This window comes from Hyperolius riggenbachi, chromosome 3 (genome assembly GCF_040937935.1).
Source record: "Hyperolius riggenbachi isolate aHypRig1 chromosome 3, aHypRig1.pri, whole genome shotgun sequence".
NCBI lineage: Eukaryota > Metazoa > Chordata > Amphibia > Anura > Hyperoliidae > Hyperolius > Hyperolius riggenbachi.
In genome coordinates this window covers 336,225,279-336,244,455 of record NC_090648.1, presented here as the reverse complement: position 1 = coordinate 336,244,455, position 19,177 = coordinate 336,225,279, and the positions used below count along the sequence as shown (strand labels likewise).

The following is a 19,177-nucleotide window of genomic DNA, read 5'->3' as shown; positions in this document are numbered from 1 at the left end:
GGAAATATATAGTTGGGTGTCATCAGCATAGCAGTGGTATGTCAGGCCATGTTTTTGGATTAGTTTTCCAAGCGGGTAACATATAAATCCTGAAAAGCAGGGGAGAAAGGATTGAGCCCTGGGGTACCCCATACTTAAGTGGTACAGAAGTGGACAGGAAGGGCCCCATACACACTTTTTGGGCTCTGCCATGCAAGAAGGATTGGAACCACTGAAGAACTATGCCATCAATGCTGCAGTATTCCAGTAGCCTGCTTATCAAGATGTCATGGTCAACTGTATCAAAGGCTACAGAAAGATCTAGCAGTATCAGGATGGAGCACTCTCCTCTGTCTCTTGCCATGAGCAGATGGTTGCATATTTGGATGAGGGCAGTTTCAGTGCTGTGGTGTTTCCTGAAGCCAGACTGGAATGGGTCAGAACTGTTGTTTTGTAGGATTTTGGCTTCTAGCTGGAGGTATACAGCTTTTTCAATTAGCTTACTCAGAAAGGGAAGGTTAGAGACAGGTCTGTAGCTGGTCATTGCATCTGGGTCCAGGGAGGGTTTTTTGAAGAGAGGCTTGATGATTGCTTCCTTCAGTAAAGCAGGAAATATCCCTGATTGTAAGGAACAGTTTACAATTTTGAGGAATACCGGTACAAACAGGTCGGGACAGTTCAACATGAACTGTGTTGAGCCAGGATCCAGGTCACAGGTAGTTTGGCGGAGGTGAAGGAGGATGCTTGATGTGACTTCTTTATCAATTTCTTTGAAGTTTGATCAAGGTGTTACGTTTTCTCTGCTAGTGACCATCCTAACATTTGTACATTAATTTGAGACAAGCAACGCAATAAATTATGAATGTTACATCCATATCTTTTTATAAGCCTGAGTGGGCATATGCCTGGTGAATAAGGCATCTAATTGAGTGCCTACCACCACCAAGCTTCCTGAATTTTCCTTTATTGTTGTCATTCAATTCTGATTGAATGGAACCAAGTCAGAGATATTTGCGAGGAATATGACCTTAATCCTGATCCAAGCAGTAACACTATTTTTCAGATTGTATTTAAGAAGTTACATCTGATTGGTTGTTGCTAGGAATACAGACAATTGTTATCAATTTATAGTGTAATGGTTTTTGTTTCACAATATTTAATGTTCAACCTGTAAACTTCTATTATTAATTATTATTACTAATAATCCTGGCTCTATTTAGATTTTATTTTGACTTCTCCTTGTTTCCCTTTATTTCCTTAGTGACTATTTTCGCTTTACTCTTTTATATCTCTTTTTTGTTAAAATTCTTCATTCATTTTGTAATTATTCTGTTTCTACTGATGCTTGCAAAAGACATCATACGCCAAAGTCATTAATTTTCTGTTAGAAGCCTTTCTTTATGTCGGGATTCTTTGAAGTCTAGAATTTTAAGTAGATGATGTTATTGTAGTCCATATTTGTCTCAGCCAGCATTTAATAAAATTTTCAAGAAATAATTTGCATGTGAGACATTTCACCTTATGACTTCTAAGTACTAGCAATGAATGTACAGAGCTGAAATTTTACATGAGAATTCATTTCTTTTTTTATTCTTGTATTTTATGTGGAACCAGCCATGATTAGGGTCATCCCTGGTTACATACTAATCTTCACAGGCACTTTCAGAAGAAAGTGTGAGTGCAAGCACCTCTAGCTGCATCTCATAAATTTGCTTTCACAATTATAGTAACCTTAATGACAGGCATACTTTAGGCCTCTTGCACACTGCAAGCAAATCAGATTCAGATTCAGATTTTTAATCTGTTTTTACATCCGATTTCGATTCAGATTTTTAATCTTAACTGCATGCTGCGTTTTTTGATCCGTTTTTCTGTTGAATGTATTCAAGGAAAATCGGAAACGGAATCGGAATCGGAATCGGAAACGGAATCGGAATCGGAAAACGGATTTGCAGTGTGCAGGGAGCCTTAATCACATTTTGCTATAATGTCTCGAAATGAGGTTCTGATCAATATGATATTATGTACTTGCTTTACTGATTTTAGCAGATTTTAAAATAAAATCATGTCAGCCTAACTTTTCACATAGCGAAATGACTCCTTTATTTAGCCCACCAGATGATACTTGGCTGAGGCGCTTAATAACTGACACCTCTGTTGAGAATCTAGTGGGTGTTTGGCAACCCTGACCTCTCAACCACTGATGGATCATTTCTACTGAGCAACAGCCAATAGCATGGTTTTCCCCGCTTACTCCATCTACCATGTGACATCACATATGTGTTGCTACTGACCCCCAGCATGGAGCACAAAATGTTGCTTGTTTGCAAGCGAGAAGCCTCTGCCCTGTAATGTTACCCTGTTAGGCAACATTGAGCATGTGTACAGAGCTACAGTCTTTTCTCAGTGTTTACCAGAGTGATGAAAACATCTGTACAGGGATAAGAAGATAATAGGTTTCACAGGTCTGCCCAAATTTTTTTTTACAATATCTGTTTTGGTCATTCCATGTAATCTTTGTTTTTTTGGTGCACTGAATCCAAAAATGACCTCCATTTTGTCATAGGACATCACGTTTCCTGACAAGTTAGGGAAGTTAGGTTAAATAAGGCAATACCTCAAAATAAATGGAAATAAACTTATAAATGTAAAGTTTTATTAAACATTTTTTCATAAAAATCCTTTTTTGAACTGAAATGAGTTCACCTACACCCACTAAACTTGATTATTCCGTGTGAGGCTCCTCTTGGTGCATTTATGCTTGTGAGTAGCATCTAGAATGTCTCCCTGAAGCATCCAACAGTAGCCTGCCATCATTTGAATGCTTCATTTTCCCTGGTATCTCCTTTCCATCTCTCTTCAATGTCTTGGTGGAATCGCTCGCCTTGCTCCTCACTCACAGCTCCCAAATTTTCAGGAAAGTAGTCAAGCTGGGACTGGAGCAAATGCCCTTTCAACCTCATCAGGCAACCTAAGGCTTGAAATGCTTTCACCATTTGTCCGACAATCTTTTTCTTGTGAGGATCTGTTATTACCTAAAAATTTCTGTATGACTACTTTAAACACAATGCACCCTTATTTTTGATGATCCATCATGGTACAAGCTCTTAATCAACTATAAGTCTTCTAATGTCTGGTCCGTCGAACACATCTTCCTTCAATTTTGCCTCTGAGGCCTAGAAACTTGGTGACCACCAGTATTTGAAACATTCTTCATCTCTTGGAAGTGATTTTACGAATTGCTGGGATTTGCATACTTTTATTTTAAAAATATGGCAAAACTGGTAATGAAAGAATATTCAGTTATTGATCAGGAACTCGGTTTAAGACCTTTCAACCAAGCTTAAAGGGGACCAGAGACGAAGCACCCTCATGTATTTTACCATACTTATCAGTGGGAACATTAGGGAAAACGCCTACCCTGCTTTCTGTTTCATTCTTCGCTGCTCAGCCTGCTTCTTATCAGCCCTGATAAAATCCCCGACTGAGCATTCAGTCTGGCTTTGCTATAATGACTCAGCTATAATGATTCCTGAGCAGAGCCACAAGGGGGCAGGCTTGGGCTTGAAAAGACACCAGAGAACACAGATTTGGCTATAATGATTCCTGATCAAAGCCAGACTGAATGCTCAGTCGGGGATTTAATCAGGGCTGTTAAGAAGCAAGCTGTGCAGTGAAGAATTAAACAGAAAGCATGGTAGGTTTTTTCTCTAATGTTCCCACTGATCTATATTGTAAAATACATGAGGGTGCTTCGTCTCTGGTTCACTTTAAGTGCACTAACACTTTAAACAGGTACAACAAGGACATCTAGTAGAATGTAATAAATAAGTTAATATTATAACCATGTTTATGTTATTTATACTGGTTTCAGCGTATGACAAATTTCCTACATGTATATATTGCTGTAGATGGTATGTAGTGATGTTTAACCTAGGCTATGATGTCTCCAAGCCACCTCCTCCTCCTCATGCTCTCTGGGAGACTAGTGTTTCTGCTCACTTTTCATAATATGCAACAAACATACAATCCGCAGTACTGCACCTTAGCAGCTTTACAGATGCTGGCACTTGTGATACATTTAAGAATGTAAATCAGGTGATGGAAAGACTTAACAATGGGCAAACACTGACTAAATAACATATTAATGAATATTGTAGAATATAAGTAATTTTAATCATTGTTCTATTCAGTAAAGTTCCACTTTGAGACACTAAAGAAACACATCTGGTGGTCAAACTGCTGAGGGGATTTAACCTATAATTTTTCCCAAGGAAGAGCTTGCTAGCTTAGTCAAAGTTTTGTGAATGTTTTGGCTTGTGAGGTGACCATGCACTGGATAACATTTAACAGATTGGACATTAGAGTCACTAACCTTATCATATCTAATGAACAGATGTTGAAAACTAAAGTCATATTGATTGATTGTTGATCATTTTATTACATGGTTGTCTGGGAAAGACCATTCCTAATTCAACTGACTGGATGGAAACAGTGAGCTGCTAAAGCACGTGTCGAACTCCAGGCCTGGAGGGCCAGATCCATGCCAGTGTTTAGGACATAATTGTGCATTAATACCATTATAAAGATTGATATTGTGCACATTTCTACTTAACTGGGCATCACAACTGTTTCTAGATTACTATTTTGCACCTTAATACACAATTGTGCATTAGTGCTGCTACCATAAATGGTAATATTATGCAAATGTGTACATAACTTTTTTACTGTTATTATAAAGGTTGATATTGGACACATCTCTACCTAATTGTCTGTCGCAAATTAATTTCGTGCTCTACAAAAATCCCTTCATGCTATAGAATTAGTGAGAACTTGGTATGTTTGTCTTTTTTTTTTTTTTTTTAGTTTAGCTGAGAATGCTCTGTAGTTCTTGTCTCTTTAGGCAATAAAAACCTGTATGTGAGTTATCTTGGAACATTAGCAATCACTTCAGGTAATATAATTAGTTAGGTGCCAGTTTTCTTTTACCAGTGATTCCAAGGCCAGAATTTCATTTTCTCCTTTGTCGCAATAATTTTGCAGAGTTTAAGAATATTGCAAACCTATTGAAAGTTGCCTGTATTTTATCTCGGAGACCATTAGGTGTGCTTTGCATCTCAACAGATTTCCTATTAAGGCTAATTTTATTAACATCCCTTATGGTGCCCATACATCGTACAGTTTTTTTCATCCAATCTTACCATTTTTATGTAGTATAAGGGTAAATTAAGTGAATATACTAAAAGGATAATTAAGGCAGTAATATTACATAGAAATTGTGAGATTGGATGAAAAAAATGGTACTGTGTATGGGCACCATTAGAATCATCCTGCAATTTAGGTCTCAGCTAAATTTAATTTTCAGTACGGTTTAAGATTGTATAAAAGCAATGGGGTCCATTCAGTTATCGAAAAAACAAATTAAAGTCTGCTCAGTATATAAAGAGTGAAATATTGCCAATAGCCCAGCTGTTTCATAGTGCATTTAACATCACAATAACCAAATTGGACGAAGTACTATTTTATGGCATCAATTTAAAGTCTAATATATGACTAGTGCATAAGGATGAAAATTTACAATTAGTAGTCTTGCAAGGCCTTCTCCTTATAATCCTGTTAGATTTAATACCCATAAAGGTGCTTGTAGTATGGAATTAATCACGAGTTAGCAGAAGTGTTTAATCCATTTACCTGCAAACATTACCCCATGTGGAGAACTTCGGTATAATTGCTACAATTATGCACACCTCTGTACCACCTCAGCTGCTCTCAAACATCATCATTTATGGTAATACTGCATAGTAATGAAATCACTTCTGCTTGGATAATGCTATGAATTACCTGGGAAAATTGTACACAAATTGTAATGGAAGAGAAGGAAATGATTATTAAAAAAAACAAATGTAACAAATGAGTAATTGTCTTGTTCAAGAATCATGCAATCTTATTTAATTAAAATGCACTCCTTATTTCTGCAAAGTACCGTATATACTCGCATATAAGCCAACCCCCATATAAGCCGACCCCCCAACATTTACCTCAGAAACTAGGAAAAAAGGATTGACTCGCATATAGGCCGAGGGTAAGAAATGCAGAGGCTCCCGAGGCTTCCCCTCCCACCACCAATAACCTCCATATGAAATGAAACAAAAATCACCCCTATATTGAACAGATGCAGGAGCCTGCAGCATTTAACTGGTAATTACTATAACAGAACATTTGTAAAGAGCCTTTCTCACATAGGACCCAAAGTGCATAAGCTTGTCTCAGAAAGGTAGTCAACAAATAAGAGTGCAGCAAAAATGTGCATGTATGCATGACCGTTAACTACAAAGTGCCAGTGCTGCAAGCCAAGTTACATCAGCTAACACCAGCAGTGGAAGGGTTACATCCAGGGGGTAGGCAACATATTACTGTGCAGCACCAGGTGGAAGCAAAAATGTGCATATATGCATATTACTCAGAAAGCCCCAGTGCTGCAAGCTAGATCAGCTAAAACCAGCTGTGTACATCAACAGTGAAAGGGTTACATCCAAGGAATAGTCAACACATTACTATGCAGCACCAAGTGGAAGCAAAAATGTGCATATATATGCATATTACCTACAAAGTTCCAGTGCTGCAAGCCAAGCTGAATCAGAGCATAACAGCAGTGAAAGGGTTACACTGGAGATGCAGAGAGATGCCGGCTAGTGTAAACATTCCTGGCCAGTTCGAGGCAGAAGTGATAAATGAAGAGGGGGAGGAGGTGTCGTCTTACCCAGCAGAGTAGCTGTTATCTGCGCAGTGTCCCTGTATAGTATCTTCTACAGGCAGACAGTAGAGAGAGAGAACTCAGCGCTGATCAGGCAGAGGCAGGAACGCAGATCTCGGATGCCTTCTTCCATTTCAATGCCTTCTTCCATTTCAAATGACGCGCTGGAGGAGCTGTGCCTGTCAGTTTTCTCATTGGCTGGCTGTCTGAGCAGGCAGGGTAAATAGCCAATAAGATGCTGACACAGCAGGAAGCACGAGATTACGTGCTCAGAGAAGCGCTCCTGCTGTGATCTGGCCATCCATCTCTCTTGCTCTGCTCTCCCCCCAGGGCATGTGACGGCTACTGCTCTTCTGTCTGCGGGCATCCGATCGCTCCTGGCATTCTCTCCCCATGGGCATCCGATGATCAGGTCAGATCAGCAAGTTGGTGACTCGCATATAGACCGAGGGGGTGACTTTTCAGCACGTTTTTTGTGCTGAAAAATTCGGCCTATATGCGAGTATATACGGTAATGTAGTTATCAAGTTAACTAATGTGTACCTAAACCATTCATCCTATTAATACTATTTGTCTGAATGTTGTTCAATAATCATCAGTTTAGTAACTTCTATCTAGAAAGGCAGGCCATTAAAGCTTTGAAAATTGAGTACAGAAAATCTTCAAAAACAAAAGAAAGTGGGAACACTAGGGAGATGATACACAATCTGTAATACATTCAGATAAGAGACAAAACTACTTGAATTTACTCATAAGATTTTTTTTTTTTTTTATATAGGCATCCTCATTGTTAAAGTAAACCTAAAGTGAGAAATTAGCTGTTTGTCTTACTCAGTTGAGCAGCACTTTGGAAATTCTGATTTTTTGGGAGGCGCAGTTTGGTCGCATCGCATGTATTCATTGGACATGCTGGAAAATCTCGGGCCGACATGCTCGATCAGGTGCATGGTGGTAATTGCTTGCAATAATCGCCAACAACAAATGCGATCCCAACCCCCGACTCCTGCCCCCCCCCCCTAATGTTTTATGCACTTTCCTTCCCTGGTGCCTCATGCAGTTATACTTTACCTGTCACCCCACCCGCTAGTGTCCTCCTCTGTGTCCGCCAGTGCCACTGCCTACTTTCACATTCTGGCCCCATGGGACTACCTATAGCATGTAGAGCGAGTGTGATGTCACACACGCACCCCACATGCTACAACACCAGCAACCATGTGGGCTGCAAATGTAAAAGTACAAGGGGGGGCACCTCAGCCATTACATTTATGTAAATACAGTATTACAAATGTATGTCAGTTGTGCATGAAAAACACACAAGGGCCGTGTCACAGAGGCGACTCAAGCTAGTTGTGCTACTAGTTTTTTATACATTTTAATGGAATTGACAGTGATGGAAATTAATTGCTGTGATTAGTAACTACTCGCGATAATGAAATAGCCATGAAGGCAAATTCAGTTAGCAGTGAGTTCGAGCAGTAGTAACCGCTATGTAGTTTGGTCCTTTCAGCTTTATAGAAGATGCAGATTTGAAAAACACCACAATTAAATAACAGGACATGCAAGTTCTGGGCCGTTAAGTTATTTGATCTGCTAGATCAGTTTCAGAGTAGACAGAAAAACATTTACAAATGCATCGTTGTGACCATCTCTTTGAGAAGGAAGCTGAAATTAGAGGAATATTGAGGCTGCCACCTTCATTCAGTATTAACAATGCCAGTTTACCTGACTCCAGTACTAATGCTTTTCCTGTAATACTTCAAGCCACTGGCCAAGAATGCGCATGCAGATCAGATGCTTAAACTCTGATCTGACTCCACTAGCTGCATGCTTGTTTCAGGCATGTGACTCAAAAACAACTGTCAAAAGTCAAAAGCTCAGCAAGTCAGTCAGGCAACTGGCATAGTTTGTAGTGAAATGAAGGTGGCAGACTCCATAGTCGTCTTACTTCAGGTTCCCTTAAACATCCTTGCCAGCCTGAGAAAGACATCCAGAATTCCTGTTCTGAAGTTTTAAGATAATTTACATTACAAATTTTAAAGCAGAAAACCATGTCTTAGGGCTGGTTCCATCTATAAATTACATTTGTGATATAAAAAGTACTATGAATTAGCATTTTTACAGGTGGTTACGCTGACTTCATTGTGTATTGTGCCATTTGCAAGAAGTGCATTGCCTGGGTGCACTGATGTTGTAACACACATTACATTATTACTTAGCTTGCTCTCTCCAGTCTCCACCAATGGCAATAGTTTTATGGAGGCAATATGATGTAATCAGTGCACCACAATTAGTTTTCCTATATAAAGCCAGAATCTTTGGTTGAAAAAGTATGTTCAAAATAGGGTTTATGGTCTTGCTTAATGTCTCTTAATTACCCAGCTCCCATCTAATTGATCAATTGTTACATGATTTATTTGGCTCAATCACCAGCCATCGGCAATTGACACGCTCACTTGATTTTAAAGTGACCCTAAGGCTGCCATATTTATTTTCTTTTAAACAATACTAGTTGCCCAGCAGCCCTGCTGATCTATTTGACTGCAGAAATGTCTAAATTACACCAGAAACAAGCATGCAGCTAATCTTGTCAGTTCTGATAATATTGTCAGAAACACCAGATTTGTTGCATGGTTGTTCAGGGTCTGTGGCTGAAAGTATTAGAGGCAGCAGATCAGCAGGATAACCAGGTAACTGGTATTGTTTAAAAGCAATTTTACTGAAGAGTGCACTAGATCCATCAACATTTAGGAAAACATCAAATTTTGAATTCAACTAAGTTTAAGTAATGGACAAGATTTGCAGGATTTCAGAGGAATTTCTGGTAATACAGAAAGCTTATATGATGATTGGACTGTACATAGCAGTAGCATAATGAGGTGTTATCATGCAGTCTCTCTTGTAAGGACACTCAAATTATAAGACTTGTAGCATGCTCCTGTGACTTCTCATCTCATTTTGTATGTATATGTCTTTGGGAGCAAGATTGTGGCTTCACAGATGTGACTTCTATATTGCTGATTGACACGCTGGTGTGTTTTTAATGCTAATGTGTATTTTATTTCTGTTGGGTAGTCTTATACTTCCTGCAATCTTTATGTCCGTAATTTATATTCACCATAATGCGTTCACCACTCAGGGTCATACATGCATGCTTAAAGTGCAACTTTCTTCCGTGACCTTGATTATTTTCCATTCCATAGGAGTCAGGGGACAGTAATTAGAAACACTGGAATTCGCATCAAATAACTGCAGAAATGTGTGTATGGGAGCAGAAACAAACCATTTCTGATGAATTTCTTTCATGCTCCCTATTGTAGCTACGTACTTGACATGTCTTGGTGTAACAATAGACCTCATCTTTTCCAGGTAGTTTGTTGTCGTTGCATTTGTCTTATGTTGTTTCCATTGCCATCATTAAAGGCCACAGAGTCCTCTTAATGAGTCCTGTCATTTTCCAAGGAAGGGGAAAAAAATAATCCGTGTTGATTTATTGAACTGGTTAGAGCAAATAATAGAATAGGATCAATGCAGCATTGCGGGTTAATAGCACTGAACAAAGCTCAGTCATAATTAGATGGACGAAGGACTTTCCTTCGAAGGCAGTTAAAAATGAAAAGATCCTCACCAAAGTATCTGAAAGCATAATGCATTCACTCTTGCTGGAATAACTGGCTAGAAATTTCTATTTATCTGAAGCTTAAAAAGCAGCTGCGTTATTGTAAAAAGCCATGAACGTGCAGTCGTAGTTAAAGGTATGGGGGAAAAAATCGCCTCTTGTTTTGTAATAAGGGGATTTTCAGTTTGAAAGAGAGAGTGAGCCTGTTGTGTGAAGTATGGTTATTACTTTCAGTTTATTCTATCTCACCCACCAGGAGGCTAATAATGAGGAAGTCTGTGAAGGAGGCCAATGCCATAAGGGTTATCTCACAGCCCCAGATGCTGGATAAGTTGAAGGAGGCAGAATTGCTGTTGGATGACATTCAGAAAGGTCTGAATGATTATTTGGAGAAGAAAAGGCTATTCTTTCCAAGGTAAACAGTCCATTTTCTCTGTCAGCTGTGCATGTTTGTCTAAAATATGTTTGTTCGAATGTCACTCACGTTGCTCTTTTCTTTTGTTTTTCCCTCCCCCTTCTTGTAAAATCTGTCAGGTTCTTCTTTCTGTCCAATGATGAGCTGCTGGAAATCCTCTCAGAGACAAAGGATCCACTTAGAGTACAGCCACACCTTAAGAAATGCTTTGAAGGCATCGCAAAACTTACCTTTAATCCTGTGAAGGAAATCACTCACATGGAGTCAGCAGAGAATGAAAAAGTAGAGCTTGTACTGAAAATAATTCCAGCGAATGCCAAGGGACTAGTTGAGAAATGGCTTCATGAGGTGAATATATATAGTCTTTGCTTAGCTGTTTTATTGATCCTGATGTGATTTCTCCTATGAATCTCTTATAGAGGATCTTTGACTAGTAATTGTGCTGTGATATCTTGTCCAAAGTGAAACACTATTCAAAGCCAATTGGTTCCAATGTTATGCAGTCATCATGATGAGACAATACTCAACTGTAAATATCTTGTGGATTATATGCACTGTTATTGATCTAAGAACCATACATTTTACAATGGATACAGCTGTCCTTGAGTCTGAGATGCAGCTTGTTTTAATACATTGTGGTGGCTGGAGTAGCTTTCAAACATAATTTAATATTAGAAGCTTTCAGAAGAAGCTCAATAACTTTAGAATGTGCACTGAAATGAGTAGGGGCTTCCCAAATGCCTTGCAATGCATGCAGCTTATTGATTTGTAGTGTTGACATGGACATGCAATAAAATCACTGAGAGACCGACAAAAACAAACATTTGTAAAGTGCTTTCCCCCCATAGAACTCAAAGCACATAAGCATGGCTCAAATAAGTAATCGGTTGAATGGTAAATTTTGGTACAGAGGAAGAATTCTACAAGTTCACAAAAATGCCAGGCTAAACAGGTGACATTTCCAGGGATGCAGCTGTCTTTACTGGGTGTGGTAGGGAATTCCAAATGGTAGGGGGCAGCATGACAGAAAGCTCAAGCTGCAAAGGTTTTCAGGTACACTTTGGAAGTGACCAAGTTTATGGATCCTGCTAGTCCTTCCTGTATCCAGTAACAAAACTGTGTAGAAATATGTTTATAAACCATATAGTTATATTGCGATGTAACTGAAGGTATATTGCCATGCATTATTTTATATTTTCATCATAAAGCTAGCATAACTTGCAAAATACGTAGATATTTTTTGCTCAGGTGTGGATCTTTACAGCTTTAATCAGAAATATGGACACATTAGTGAGAATTTAGACTATGTTCAACATATGTCATTTGGCACCGTGACTACTATGAACAATTACATTTAATGTGATGTTTGGTGCTAGTACTTACTACCTAACAATATTATTATTATTTAGTATTTACATAGCGCCGACATCTTCCGCAGCGCTGTACAGAGTATATAGTCTAGTCACTAACTGTCCATCAGAGGAGCTCACAATCTAGTCTGTCTACTATAGTTATATGTCTATGTATATATCATAGTCTAGGGGAAAGCCAATTAACTTATCTGTATGTTTTGGGATGTGGGAGGAAACCGGAGTGCCTGGAGGAAACCTACGTAGACACTGGGAGAACATACAAACTCCTTGCAGATGTTGACCTGGCTGGGATTCGAACCAGAGACCCAGTGCTGCAAGGCGAGAGTGCTAACCACTACGTAACTGTGCTGTCCAATATGGCAGTTACTGGCAATGCAGTGCTGGATTGAGTGTGGGCACTAAAGGGGAAAGGAGGAAGGGGCAGTGGTTTGGGCACAAGTAGTTCATCTGATAAAAGCCTAAAGATGAGTAATAGATTATTAGGGATGGGTGTTCATAGGTGGAACTGGTGTTTAGAGTTAAGCAAATGATTGGGGGAGGGCACCAGCACTGCTGACAAAAACATGCCTCATGGCCAAAACTCAACACGCAAATATCTTGCACTACTGATATATTGTGCTTTCACCCATATCATATGAGTAAAATGAATGCATACATGCATACTTTTAGATAATGCTGAAAACATGACGTATTAGCTATCTTATTCTCCAGTATTGTAGTGGTCTAAAAGTTAATTGTTATAAGTACTGATCTTCTCCAGTGACAATAAGAAATACAACCTACTGGGTTCAGTTATCATTCCAACAAGCCACTTGCCATACTGGTGCTGCTGCTTCTTTTCTTTTTTATTAGTATTATTAGAATTTATGAGTTCAGTGGCACAGGGCATGTAAACTTCCCCCCCCCCCCTAAGATCATTATTGATGGATCTTTGTGTAGTATGCACAGTTTCTTTAACTTAATTCAGATTTTTGAAACAAGAACTGTTTCTTTAGATTTCCTGGTAAGATGCAGAATGTTTGTTTTGTAGTTGACTACTGCAGTAACCTTATCAGTGTGCTAACTTTTTAGAAACACTTTTTCTTGTTTATTTTTCTTATCAGGTCTGTAAGAATGAGGCAATTTCATAATTAGTAAACATATGCCAGGGTTGCTTTAAATTCTCAATAATAATAAAAAAATATAAAATCGCATAAATTATGAGATATTCCCCTTCATGTGGTCCCAGTCTGCGATAATGTATTTTTATAGCCTGTGTATTCTTCTTACAGCGCAGATTTCCTGCGTTGTGCAGTATAAATATTTAATAATTAATATGGGGCCTATTAAAATTAGATTGTTCCATAATGAAATGGTAAATTGCACCACACGGCCAAGAACATGCATCAGCAGTTCTGGCCTATTTCACACGCTGTATTGCTTCCTTCTGAGTTTTATCATTTTAACACGAAACACAAAAATGTTCCCCCCCAAAAAAAAAAAAAAAGACTACAGGGACAATCTTAAATATTGTATGTACTATGAATGTATACTGTGCAGCTTGTGTAATGATTACAAGGGTAGGAGTTTATTTGTAATTTGTCCTATGACATCACAGAACAAAACAAATCTGTCTTTATACTGTTTCTACCACCATTGTTTAAAGGACAACTCTTCTTCTGGATGCAAGTATAGTCAACACCCTCTCCTCCCCGACTCATCTCAGAGTACATCTACAATATAAATAGCTCCTGTAACCTTTGCTTTGTGAACAGATGCTCCTCTCATTCCAAAAGCAACTTAAATGACCACTATTGTAAAAAGAAAAAAAAATGAAAATGTGTATGCACACATACAGTATAAAAGGTACATTTGCCCCATAGTAAGATGCAGTTAAATTAATTTTACCCTATGTTGCTGTCACTTACAGTAGCTAGCATTAATCTGACAGGTTTTGGACTATTCCAACCCCTCATGGGGATTTTCGGGAATTCCTGTATTTTCAAAATTTACTTACTAGATGGCAGCAGCACAATCAAACTGCCAGAATAGTGTGCAGCACATAGGCAAGCTGACATTTGATATTTGTGGATTCCCTTTCCAGGGAGTGCTTTCAAGAGAATCCGCTATTAAGCGATGGGCTAGTCCAAAATCAGAACCATCAGATTAATAAGGCCTACTATAAGTGACAGCTACATAGGGAAATGTAATTTGTAATGTATTTTACTCTTGGGACAAATGCTCATCTTATTTTATAATTTGTTGCAATAGTGGTCCTTTAATCATGCATACTTCTAACCATCAGAGGTTTACAACAAGCTATGTTCTGCTTAGTTAAAAACTGCCAATCGTGTAAATGAGTTTTTGAAACCTTTTTGTTTTGACATTTGCAAGAATTCCCATTAATTTGCAAGGATTCCCATTAAGGTTTTGTGGCATGGCCTTCTGCTTCTTCTTATCTTCCCAGTGCTACAAAAACAAACCACAGTTTGTCCTCTCATTAAAGGCAAACTCTTCTTAAGACATTCTTCTAAGTGTGACCTTCCTTGCATTTTGGCTCAAAAACATGTTTATTGTATGTCATTAACACGTCTCCATAGCCTATTTCTGTTTTTTTCCCCCTTGTATGAAAGCTGCCGTCTTGTTGGTGATGTTAGCACTGTGCCTAGGACAGAGATAATTGACATTTTAAACTTGAAGTGTTATGCTTCAGCTCATCATGTCAACATAAACAGTTGACTATCCGGCTTAAGCTTTTTTTTTATTTCTGCATGTACAAAATAATTTTGTCCATTTAGTGGATACCATAAAATATTAGTTCTCAATTTTGGCACAGGATTTGGGCAAAAGCTAATCTCTACCACAGTTACGTTTCTGTAGCAACTGCCATCAGTTTTATCAGGGGATGAAACAAAGTACCACAACCTATATGTTAAGCTGGAAAGTGAAGTGATAGTTACCACTAGGCTTAGATAATAAGATGATCCCTCTTGCATTTGGCCATTCAACACACTGGTCATGTTTCAGTGGCCGATACTGGAACTCCTTAGATGTTTGTTTGAGTGAGCAGTCATTGTGCCACTTTAATGCACTCACTGTTATTACAATTAAAGCAGAAGGTTTTTGTGATATTTCAGCTTTAAGTGAGAAACTGTGGTTTCCCACAATACATCAACACTGAATATGCAAATTCTCTTTATGCCCTGGAAAATTAAATATAGAAAATACCTTCTGTTTTAAGAAGGCAAATTACACTGAGCATTGCTTTTTATTAGGGGGGCATTTTGGTCTCTTTTAGCCCCCCCTATACTTTTCCTGTGGTTGTGGGTCAGCCTGAGCTGCTTGGGTAGTCTTTTAGAATTGTTACACTTGATGAAAGGGTCTCTATTTGCATTGCTAGTTTTTTGGAAATCTTTAATGGACATACCATCTTCTCCAATCTAATTATTTTACAGCCAGCACCCAATCATTTGTAGTTTAATAATCTGCCCCTCCTTAATTTTACCAGTGGCTCTTTAATACATCATGCGACTCTCACCATTGCTATCAGCATAATTTCTTCACAGCAGAGTCTGTCAGGCTTGCTTTAAGGTTATTTTTAGATAACTAAACCAATATCACTCTAGCTTTCACTGTGGAGTAGCACTAAAACAGCATTACTAAGTATGTTGGTAAGAATGCTGATTCTAAACATAAATTAAACAGATTTTGCATACATTTTATTGTATATATACTGACAATAGAGCTGTTGTATATTTGTACAATATGTAATCTTTAGGCCTCATTCACATCGATTAGCGCAGATGGCTTTGTGATCGAAACGCAACATGTATGGACGCGCGTCATCTCCGCTTCTGATACCATTCACTACAGTGAATGGGTCAGCACTGCAATTCCTGAAAAATGCATGCAGCAGTGCGACAGTGCGTCACACTGCTGCGCAGCGCATATGATGGGAACAGTAGAAGTGTTGTCTATGCACTTCTACCATTCTTACGTGTCACACTGCCAAAATGCGCATGGCAGCGTGTATAATGGGTACACTTACCTGTGTATTTGTGAGCGCCTGAGGTTTGTAGAGGAGCTATGATATACAATTGTCACTACTTTTTTTTTACTGCCTTATATACTTATGACTGGACTACTAACTCTCTCCATCTTAAATTATTGTCTTCATATAAAGTAAGATATGGAGTCTTCCAGGTTAATGTCCTTTAAAATTGCTGCTTTCCTGACTGTCATGCCAGTCCTCATCTCCCTCCAAAACCTTTTCAGTCAAGTGATATGTTCTGACTACAGCAGCTCTATGCTTGTTCCAGGTGACACAGATATTGCCTGGACCCAAAAGATGTGCATGTCATACAGTTTGTCATTCCTTTACAAAGGAATAGAGATGGAAGCCATCACAGATATCTCACTTCAACTTCACTCCAATTTTCAATATTTTATATATTCACTACATTAGTGATCAAAATTATGAGTCCATTCTTACTATTTGCACTTAAAGTGTACCTGAATTGACATGACATAATGATATAAACATGGGTACACATTGTACTAAGCATACTTAGAACTTAATAACTTATCTGCATTTATTTTATTTATTTGTTATTTTTTGCATTGCAAGACTTAATAGACCAGTGTTTTATGTATACAAATTAGACAGTCTACAGCTTCCCTAAAAAAGTAAAGAGGATAAAACACTTTTACTGGGCTGAACAAACATTCCTGATAACCAGAGTCTGCTCTAAAGCTCAAAGCGAATTATTTCTTATTGCTAGGAGATAAATTAACTTCTTGCTGACCGTGTCATGCAGATGGGCGTGGCTGCGATGGCAGCCCCAGGAGCACCTAACGCCAATCGGCATAAGTTACTTCGGGCGGGTATTGCAGGAGATCGAGCGCGATAACGGAGCTCCGCCTTCAGTCTCCCATTGGTGATAACCTCTGGGAGACTGTTAGATGGTGAAACCTCTGTCTTTTATTGCTGTACAGCACTGCGATCTAAGGCATTGCTGTACTGGGAACAGCCGTGTGACATGGCTGTCCCCTCCAGAGTCAAAACAGTGATTGGTTGTCATAGGTTGAAGCCTATGACAGCCGATAACACTGATTAGCTGGCAGGGGGAGGGAGGGTGGGGAATTATAAAATTAATTTAAAAAAAAAAAAGTAGTTAAAAAAATTACTAAAATAAATATTTATAAAAAAACAAAAACACCTAGGGTGCGATCAGAAATTGAGGGAGGAATTACTTGTGTGCTGAATTGTGCAGCCCTGCAGCAAGGCCTTAAAGCTGCAGTGGCCCAATTTCAGGAAAATGGTCTGGTCTGGGGGGGATTAACACTACGGTCCTCAAGTGGTTAATCAGATTTTGCTTCATGCTGACAATGGCTGTTGTGCAAGATCGTGAATTTATTTTTGGTTCAGTCTTTTTAAAGCATGGAAAAAATGAATTTTGAGTATCATTGATTTAATAATATCATATTCTTCTTTGTGCAACAAACATTTCTCACAGTTGGGCAAACAGCAAATAATGGTAAGTAAGGAAACACATCAAGGTAAATATTGGACTTCACATGTGTGTTTATTATGTCCTAAGCTCAGGGTCTTTTTTTTCATTCTCTTCTTTGTTAGGTACTTAGCTTTGTTTCAGTTAGTGTCTTTTGTGCATGATTTTAATGTATACTGTCGGACCATCAGTTTCTTCCATCTACTTGTGTTATTATTTTGGCAGCTTGTTTTTGTAGAACGAAAGATGACCAGCATGTTTTATGGAACTTCAGCCACAATTAGTATGGATGCTGTGGTATCTGTGTTGTTGTGTCTGTTATGATATGATCAGATCGACTCTCATGTGTAGGGAATGCATGTCATATAATAATACAGAGAGGCAAGTTTACCTGTCCCAGATTTACGTCAAAAGGGGGTCTTATATTTTATTCATTCCAGAAGTGTATTCTGCTGTCCTGTTCAGTTATATGTCTTTAGGTTGGTGGTTCTTTTGACAAACCAGGCCGGTTTGCTTAAAACTGGCTAGTACTTGGTTTCCTTCAAGAGCCATGGCATATTTTGGTGCATGTTAGTGTTGTTGTCCTGTCAGTTTAGCTTGTCTTTGTTGTTGTGCAACTACTAGTGGAGAAAGTTGTATTATCGTAATGTTTGTGTCCTTAAAAATAACTCCTTTGACAGTTGCAGCGCTGTTAATTTTCGATGTAACTGTTTCAGTGTGCATCTTGTCAGTGAAATATAGTTTAAAATGTTTAGTAATGTAGCATGAAATTATTGGTTAGTTTGGGAACGGATGTGAAATCATGTGAAGAAAATAAGTATTGCATCCGACTGAGATAAATTCACTGTGGTGTTTTATGGCTTTTTATTCCTATGTGATAGTAATAATGTCTCATGTAGGGATGGAAGCCATGAAATACATTGTGAAAAGTCATCATCTAGAATTGGGGCCATGAGCATGGATAATGCAATGGCCACGGAGCTAATAGGCATAAGTACAAAGAGAGTTCAGTCAACATCTCAATGTTCTGTGCTCAAACTTATTTTGTTTTGCACCATGAAAGTTTGAGCACGGTCTATCTGCTAGGACAGAAGTTAGTGATTTTAGCATAAATTATATTGGCATAAAACTGTGATGTTTATACAGAAAGAATGACTTTGTTACAGTCAGTGGAGTTTAACATGGAGTGATGTTGGCCCACACTGATGTTTTATGCATCATCATAGCAGAATTCCATTGTGTTAATTATTAGATATTTTGAAATTTAAAGTTCTTTGATGGGTTGACGAAAGTGGTTGACACTTGGGTATTGTGGCATGAAGTATAGTGTATGCTAACATCTAGTATACAAACAATAAATAAAATATAGCCTTTAGATCTATTTCTTTTCTTTTTTTTTTCTTGATAGTATTGATCAATGTTTATATTGTGTCTGTATGAATTTTAAAATAAAGTATTTCAGTATACTATCTTGCCTCTGCTTTCCTTCCTTTGTGGTCTTCTGATCTCTTTTATCTATGCAATCAAGGGTGTGAAATAATATGCATTGCT

The 19,177-nt window shown here is 38.4% G+C and overlaps 1 protein-coding gene across 1 annotated transcript in view; it reads left to right on the top strand.

Moving 5' to 3' along the window:
* Nucleotides 1–19,177, top strand: part of LOC137562326 (dynein axonemal heavy chain 3-like) — a 1,996,682-nt gene that overhangs the window by 433,610 nt on the left and 1,543,895 nt on the right. Inside the window, exons 24-26 of the mRNA XM_068273663.1 lie at nt 10,606–10,764; nt 10,884–11,112; nt 17,633–17,653. Of these exons, the coding sequence (XP_068129764.1) occupies nt 10,606–10,764; nt 10,884–11,112; nt 17,633–17,653 (409 nt within the window). The remainder of the gene's footprint in view (nt 1–10,605; nt 10,765–10,883; nt 11,113–17,632; nt 17,654–19,177) is intronic.